The 9,065-nt window shown below is 44.9% G+C and overlaps 1 protein-coding gene across 1 annotated transcript; it reads right to left on the bottom strand.

Annotated features, from left to right (window-relative positions):
* Positions 1–2,200: 2,200 nt before the first annotated feature.
* LOC120851128 (sulfotransferase ssu-1-like) lies at positions 2,201–8,693 on the bottom strand. The gene is made up of 2 exons (XM_040223700.2): positions 8,568–8,693; positions 2,201–3,019 (listed from the first exon to the last, which is right to left on the bottom strand). Exons 1-2 carry the CDS (start codon positions 8,691–8,693, stop codon positions 2,201–2,203), a joined length of 945 nt encoding a protein of 314 aa, XP_040079634.2.
* Between the last annotated feature and the right edge of the window lie 372 nt (positions 8,694–9,065).

Raw genomic sequence — 9,065 nt, 5'->3', positions numbered from 1 at the left:
TTGCGAGCTTGCAGTGTCGTCCATCGAACAACATCACCATATCATCCGCAGACCAACGGCATGACCAAGCGCTTCAACCGAACACTTGCCGATATGCTCGCCATGTACATTTCCCCCAATTATCGTAATTGGGACAAGGTTCTTCCGTTCGTAACCTTCGCCTACAATACCGCCGTTCAAAGCACTACTCAATTTTTACCATTTTTCCTTCTTTACGGGAGGCAGATCTCTTCAACATTAGATCGCTTGTTACCCTATTCACCCGATCCTTCTGAATGCCTTCCAGTCACCGAAATCAGAAATCATGCTGAACAATGCCGCCAGCTAGCCCGAGCACGCACGACACACCTGCAAGGACAGCAAAAAAGCCGTCACGATGATACATCCCACCCAACTTCTTTCACACCCGGCGATCTCGTCCTTTTGTGGATTCCACAACGCCAACCCGGTCTCTCCGAGAAACTGTTATTAAACTACACAGGCCCATATCGCGTGCTTCGTCAGACCTCACCTGTAAACTACGAAATTGAGCCTCTCTCCCCACCTGCCGATCGCCGCCAACGTTCTCGTGAAACGGCCCATGTCAACCGCCTTAAACTCTACCGCCCCCCTACTGACCACACCTAATACCAGCTTCGCCAGGATGGCTATCTCTACCAAGAGGGCATTGTGACGAAGATGAGATCTACGGTGCGTTGGGGAAAAACACGGAGGCCGAGGGAAGACGAGGAGGAAGAGGTTGGTTCGGGCAGAGCGCGCGACTAGCTGGATTCCCAACGGCCTTTCTCTCAACCTAGCTACCCCACTGTAAATAATAAACCCCCATCAGTTTGTAACATCGTTTCCTTACAATATATATATATATATATATATATATATATATATATATATATATTATAACTAAATAATTTGGAGACAGTTAAGTACGATGCGATCTGTCCAAGATTTCTAAAACTGCGCGAAGATACATTAGTGTTTTGCATGTCTTAGATAATGTGTGACATCAGCGGGGTTTTATTATCTTGGAGATAAAAAAATTATCACCGAGGAAACTCTACATACCTTTAACATTCAAGGTGGGAAGGACCGTCGCAATGGTTTTTTCAGTGGCTACCTAGGGCTAGCCTAGACTCGAAGCTCACCGTGAATGCAGCAATCATTTGTTAGCCCTAACGCCGCAGGGGTTTCCAGAATTAGTTTTTAATTTATTTGGTATAGGTTTATGAGATATATGCCAACTAAACAATAAATTAAGAATGAAATGTTTTTTTTTTTTTCTTATTTGCTTTTGCGGCATAGCTGGTTTCTCGATGTGAAAATATTTTGTTATTTGATTTTTATTAAAAACAAAAACAACATAACATCAGACTACATTGAGGCGGCCTACAAATGGCATGTGTCTCGTATTTATTATATTCAATTCATTAATTTTTATATGATCTCTCTGCGCCCAGAGGGTGTTATTGCAGGAGAAGTTAGGCATTGTTATTTTAAGGATATGCATTCTGCGCATAGAAAACTATGCAAGCATTAATCTCCACTATCAAGGAAAACCGAGCAGCACAATATTTCATAACATTTTAAAACAAACATTAAACACATTCTTAACATTTAAGAGATAAGTCATTATGAAGATTTAAAACTTTATTATGGGTAACCGGTTTATTTCTCCAACAATACGTAGAAAAACAAGTGTCCGGAATCATGGGTTCTACACGTACAATTTTTTTTTTTATATTGCAAACGATATTTGACGTTTAATAAATAAAATATGGGGGACACAAAAGTACACTTTCATTCATTCTTGCACAGGACAAAAGCTTCCTATAGCCTTTTGTTTTTACCACATTTGTACATAAACTTGTATGACGCACGCATTGTTTGCGAGAGCCCTTTTAGCACACTAAATTGTGCTGGTGATTCGCAGAAAATCCAGAACCAGAACATAATTAAATTTTAGCGGACTATTTACGGTATGCAGAATAAAACAAGCACTGAAGCTCTACCCCTTAGTCATGACTTCATTCGCACACCAACTCCTGGCATGACACAAAACGTGGATTCATGTCCCAGGCCTTTCTGTGTGTGGGGAGGGGGGGGGGAGGAAGTTACAGTGATGTATCATCACGAACATATATAATGTAAAGGGTAGATGTGACGTCACAAACGAAGGTGATTTAAATAGACGAACATTTCTTCCCTAAGGTGTTTCGAGGGAAGCGTAATGACACTTCCAAAGAGTCATGACGTCAGAACCTTTGGTTCTCACTTCAATGGCGGCTTTCATCTTCTCGATGCTCCTCTTTGAAAAGTAGTGCTTCCACTCACCTACCTCACCTTTGCGGAGAATGTTCACTTCCCTTCTGTCTTCCGACTTTACCCTATTGGTTGCTGATGAGGACGGTGCTAGGCCGAAGCTTTTTGCGACAATGTTCGACATCTCCTCTGGCGTGGTTGTCATCAGTTTTCTCATGAACGTCGTAGTGCTCTTCTCCATCACTTTCTGAAAGACGTCCTGGTTGGCCTCAAGCATCTTCCCGTGGTCTTCTCCTAGAAAGTACGCTAGCCTCAAGGCCACGGCGGCCTTGTCCTTGTGTAGTTCCTCGTACGTCACAAAGAAGACATTAGGCTCAGCTCTGCTACCGTATCCATACAGGACGTGACTAAAGTATTCACCGAAACCAAATTTTCCTTCGAGGAACGAGTCTACGAAATCGTCGAAGGTACCGTCTTCGAACTGGCACTCAGGTATCTCTCGAACGAAGTGGAAGCAAGAGACGCAGCAGTCCCAAGGATTCCTCACAACGTAGACGTATTTGGCCTTTTTGTTGAATTGAAGCCTGGCCATTGATGAGTGCGTTCGTAGGAGCCTCGGAGCTTTTGTTGCCCCAAGTTCCATCGCTTCTATGAAGGGGCTTCTTATCATGAAGTCCATGTAGTTCCTCTCGGATTCTCCCTTGTTCAATATAAGTTGGATGATCTGCTGCACCCAGTGGGTTCCAGACCTCGGGTACGTCACCTGCGGGGAACCAAGCTCAAGTGAAGCATTCCTTACACTGTTTTACTCTAAAAACATGGTTCACACTGGAGACTGTTTAAGACCGTGTGCCTTCAGACCTCCTAAAAGCTCTTAGGACGTAAGAACACACCGACGCCATCTATAGGGTACCTGTAAAACACTTTCAGTTTTTGTATATTTTCTGTTTAATTCGCGCGTGATTCTTTTTTTATTTATAAGAACGTTTGGCAATGTTATAAACGACCATTTATTATAGGGGGTATGAACATTTGATCTCGCAAACGCCGCAAATTTTCGCTGTAGGAAAATGCAGTTCCAGGGTCACCTCATAGATGGCGCCAGCTTGCCAGCTCTTGTCGTAAGAGATCTCAAGAGCATAGTCCTAAGCAAACACAAGTCTGGGAACTGACCTTAAGTCCGACCTTAGCCGACGCTGCGATCCGTGTGATCCAATCAATTCAGCGCCGAAAATGCGTCTCGACGGCGCTCATTGTGTTTGTACGTCGGCTGCAACAATGACGCACAGGGCATGCTTCTTGATCCTTCGCTTCTTGCTGCGAGTGATTGGTTTCAAGCAGTGATAGCAAACCCACTGAGACGCCGTGCGCCTTGACGATGCACTTATATTACACGCTTGATTTGTTCCAGTAGAGTGACCATGCGGAAAAGAAATCGTCTGCTTCTTGCGTGGGAGTTGTAGTGACGTCAGAATGACGCCGAACTCTGATTAGCTTTGATTGAAAGGATAGTGGGCAGACCTCAATGCAAAACGCCTTGAGGTCTACCCGCGATTTATTTTTTCTTCAATCAGCCAATAAGAGTCTGGTGTACTAACATTATCGCAACCCCTGAGCAAGAAGCAGACGCACTTGCGCTCGGCATATAGTTACTAAAGTTCCATCGAATCCCACCAACGGCTGAAGTCAAATAGAATTAAAAATGGAGCATGGGAAAAAAAAATCAAAGACGTTCACAATTATCTCTATTGCCGAATTAGAACGCAGTTCTTGAGGAGGAGGAGGGAAGGTTGTTGAAGGGAGGGAGTCCCAAAGGGAATTCACCGGGGAATTGTTGGACGATTTCCGGGTAAATTCCCCCGCTAAATTTAGCGGGGAAAGTCCACCGCTAAATTTGGTGCAAAAAATGTTCCAGCTAAGGTTAGCGGGAAAATTTCCCCGATAAATTATACGGAAAAATTTTCCCGCTAAATTCCCCGCTAAAATTGGCAAGAAAATTTTCCCGCTAAATTTGGCGGAAAAATTTCCCCGCTTGATTCCCCGATCAACTAATCTTGCAACTAAAATTTCCCCGATCAACTAATGTTCCAAAACGATCTCCAGCTCATTATTCGGTGGTTTCATAAATGGAAAATGGCTTTAAACTGTAATAAATGTAAATCGCTATCTTTTTCCCGCAGTTCACATATTCTATCCTCCTCTTACCACCTTTCTGGAATCCCAGCAACTGCTTGTTGATCGTATAAATATCTCGGAATTTATCTGACATCTAACCTGTCATGGACAACCCATATAACACCTGTCAACGCCGATGCTAACCGCACTCTCGGACTTCTTCGCCGCAACCTCAGACAAGCTACATCCCCCGTAAAACAACTAGGTTATACTACTTTAATCAGAGCTGAACTAGAATTCGCTTCTTCCATATGATCACCGTGGCAGGCATACCTAACTAATAACCTGGCATCCGTTCAAAGAAGAGCCCTTCTTTTTATGTATTCGGACTATTCCCCTTACGCAAGCATATCAGGATTTCGCCAATCAGCTAACCTTGACACTCTTTCTCACCGCCGCAGGATGTCTCGTCTTTCTCTCCTTCATCGGATATTTTATTACAACAGTCATCTCAGACAAAGGTTGTTATCACCTCCTTACCGCATTTTCCTTCGTCACGACCATTCTTGTGAACTTCGTCCGATTACATCGTCAACCGTCACTCACCAAATGTCTACTTTACCATTGGCAATTGACGACTGGAACTCACTGCTTGACGTAATTGTTTCCTTATCTGATACTAAGACATTTTTTGTAGCTATTAGCTTATTTTTTCTAACCCAAAACTAAATTACAGCGTGTTTTTGTAGATAAATTGGTTTATCATTTGTTTCTTTTTTATGTGTTCACTCCCCTCGGCCTTCAAGGATTAATAAATGACAAAAAATGATGATGATGATTCGGAGGAAAAAATTGGAGAAGATATTTTCCCGCTAAACTTGACGAAAAAATTGCCCGCTAAATTTAGCAAAAAAAATTTGCGGAGAAATTTCTCCACTAAATTTAGCAGAAAAGGTTGCCCGCTAAATTTGGCGGTAAGAATTCCCCGCTAAATATAGCGAAGAAATGTCCCCGCTAAATTTAGCAGAAAAAAGTGAAAGCCGTTTACAACTCCCTGTAACGCCGAATTGGAGCGCAGCCCTTGAGGAGGATTAGGGAAGGGTACTGAGGGGGGGGGGGGGAGACCCCTCCTCCTCCTCCCTTAATTCTTGAATATGCTCCGGGGGTCACCTGACCTCGGGGAGAGGGGGTCACGTGACCTCGGGGAAGGGGTCATGTGATCTGGGGGGGGGGTCACGTGACTTGGGGAGTCACGTACCCTTGAGTGTCACGTGACCCTGAGGGAGGGGTCACGTAACCTCTGGGCTCGCGTGACCTTGGGGTGACCTTGGTGGGTCACGTGACCTGAGGGTGACCTTGGGGGGTCACGTGACCTCGCGGTTACGCCGACGCCGACGGCGACGCCGACGCCACTCAAGCCGGAAACGGGTGCCTAAGAGCTGCGCTCTAAAAATTGGCGGAGAAATTTTCCCGTTATATTTAGCAGAAAAAGTTCCCGCTAAATTTAGCGGGGAAATTTCCCGACAAATTTAACGGGGAAATTTTCTTGCTAAAATTAGCAGGGAAATTTCCCCGTTAAATTTGGCGAAACAATTTCCTGCCAAACTTAGGTGCCGTGTGACCTCACGAGGGTGACGTCACTCGTGACCCTCCTGATCCTCGTGATATCACATGTGACGTCATCTGTAAACTCATTATGGGAAACGTCCCATAATGCAACGCGCTGTAACCCTAACGGCGACGGCGTCGCCGCTCAAGCCGGAAACGGGCGCGTAATACCTGCGCCCTAATGCAGGCAGTGAGATCAAAGAGTGAAAGTAGGCAGGCTTTCTGGTTAGCAAACATCGTAATGCAAGCCCTGAGACAGGGTTTAGATTATGATACAGTGATATATCAGTTTCCTGCAGCGCACAGGCCGACGATCGCGGCGAGCGATACAAGAATCCCATCTCCACAGCATGACCAAGAAAAGGTGTAAGGACAAAGCTCTGACTACGATTAGGTAAAAAATGGTACTTTCGCAAAAACAAGCGAAAAGTCGTCCCAGCGCAAATCGTATCCATCAGGTGTAATTGTACTTTGAGCTTCATATCTCTTGCCGGGTTCATCTGGTTTTTGTAATGACTGGCTGTGTGCCTATTGTGCAGAAAAATTAACTCGCATACGTTTCTTTTTCGAGTAATAAACTTCCGTTATCGTTCCTTCACAACTCTTTGTTTTCAGCAGAGTAAAAAAGCTCGAACTTTTTCTTATAATGGCAAAAGGTAATTTTTTTAGATGTTGTCTTTTGTGGGTATAATGTTAGTCTTTGATGTGTGTGCTTGAATCTATCATGATACATCATCGGGAAAGCATGTTTTTGTTGGGTAGCATCAATTAATAAAAATGCATATAATGCCACGTAAAGCACACATAAAAAACGTACAGGTATACGCTGACACGTCCGGTGTTTCTGAATAACAAAGGATAGTATAATGAAGCTATGCGGAGCGCGAATTCGTCTGCTTTTTTTGCGTGGGTTTCGGTGACGTCAGAACGCGGAATTCGGATTGGCTCTGATTAAAGTATACTAGGGTAGACCTCAGAGCAGGCTCCCTTGAAATCTACCCACTATCCGCCAATCCGAGCCAATCGTAGCTCGGCGTTCTGTCGTCACTACCGCAACCCCATGCGAAAGAAGCAGACGAATTCGCGCTCCGGACTCAGAGAACAAAGTATAATCACTGCTCAGATTCAGAACGGCAGGGAGGTCTTTCATTGGTCCTCCCTCCAGCGCGAGCTTGCTACCTTCAATAACAGTTCAGTGTCCTGTCAGCTTCGGGGTCCATATCACAAGAGCGAATGACATTTTAGCGAACGGCGACATTTGAGCGAATGTTCGTTTTAGCGAATAACGGGGGCGCGAGTTAACCCATTCGTCGCGCTGCGCTTTACGCCGCTTCGCGGCGACAGTCTACGGCAACTCATTACAAAAATATGAACTCACTTGGCCCACCCGAAAACGCCGCTTCGCGGCGTCCGACTATTCGCTAAAGTGTCGTTCGATGAAACGTGGGCGTTCGCTAAAACGTCATTCGATCAAGTGAGTGCCTCCCCTCGCGCTCATACTATCATTGGCCGTACCGGTGAACAAGGTTCACTTTGTAAAGTTACTCGTGATCGCATTTTGTATCTCTATGCGGGCAGAAACTGATGGAGAGGAGGAAACGTGTCCGCGCGGGAAGGTCAGAACGCCGAACTCTTTGTTCGAATGATTAGCGGGTAGACCTAAGGCTAGCCGCCTTTTTCTCTGCCGCACTCGTCGAACGAGCTCGAAGAGTGTAGTGGAAACAAAGGCAGCTGTCTTTATGTCTACCCACTAATCATTCGAACGAGAGCTCGGCGTCCTCACGGTCCCGCATGCTCTCGTCTCCTCCTTTCGCTCAGTTTCGGTCCGTATAGCAAGATGATCCCCGTGGTTTGATATGCGCACAACTTTCCGGCTACCATTCGCTCAATATTCATAATAATGTTTAAAAAAAAACTATAATAATAATATAAAGAAGGTCTAAGATTATTAATGCTTTAGTTAATAGTGACATTAGCAGCTATAAAGCGTTTTCGTGTGGTGCACTGCATTCCATATGCCAAAAGAAATAAACGCTTCAGACGTCTGGAAGCAAATTAAATGACCGCTATGAGAAGTACACAGGTAAGGACGCAAGGTTAAGAGTTATATATAAACGTGTGAATCACCCTTGTAAGGCGAAAGGCATGTTTTTGGTTTGTGTCTGCTTTTGAAGTGACAATAGACCAACTAAACCCTCTGACGTCACTCCAATATGGTGGAGCTTCTGTTGACACTGCGCATGCGGAAAAGTTTCACTCCTCCCGAATCTGGTGTCTGCGCACGGGTTGTCGCCCGCCTGGTGTGGGCGAAACGGGCTTGCTTGTAAACGCTGTGTTGGTGTTATAGTATCCCGTTTCACTTTAAATACAACCGCTGATAACGCTACGATCAGATAGAGCGAATCAGGTAGCACCAAAAGTGCATCGTCATGGAACTCGTCGCTTTTGTGGAGTTGCTACCAACGACTAGGGCAAATCACGCACAGAAACGAAGCTCAGGAGGACGGTGCATAGGGTATAACCTTCATTCTCTTAAGTAGCAATACAGACAATTCAACTCGCTTAAAGGAAGAAGAAAACATACTGACTTGAATAATGTCTCCCTGCTGTGGCTCCAACAAGGGGATTCTCTTGTAAAGCACCGGATTGAAGTAAGGGAAGATGGCGTCGCCCCCTGCGTCGACGGTCACGGGAACCTTTCTGGTCTCTCCCATAATTATTTTCGTAGGTGCAGAAATGGTCGCGTGCAAGGCCGTACTCCTGAACAAAATGAAACGATACGTGCACTTTTAGTACTTTCTTAACTTTTTCATCTTCTTTTTTATTTTATCGAAAACCGTTTTATAGCATCAGATCACTAGAACTCGTTATACATGTACCCCCCCCCCCCCCCCCCCCCCCCAAGGTAGCACAATTTTTTGGAATAAGCTTGGTTAGTGCCTGGGAAATCAGGTTAATAAAATGACCGAAGAAGTCAAGACGGAGCCAAACTTGACCTTCTTCAGTCAGAGTCTGTGAGTTTTGGCCCTAATTGGGATATTGAGTGCCAAAGTTTGACCTTATACTGCTGGTAGTTTACCTGTCAT

The sequence above is a fragment of the Ixodes scapularis genome, unplaced genomic scaffold (assembly GCF_016920785.2).
Source record: "Ixodes scapularis isolate PalLabHiFi unplaced genomic scaffold, ASM1692078v2 PGA_scaffold4__175_contigs__length_147842914, whole genome shotgun sequence".
Taxonomy (NCBI): domain Eukaryota; kingdom Metazoa; phylum Arthropoda; class Arachnida; order Ixodida; family Ixodidae; genus Ixodes; species Ixodes scapularis.
This window is presented reverse-complemented; position numbering and strand designations above follow the sequence as displayed.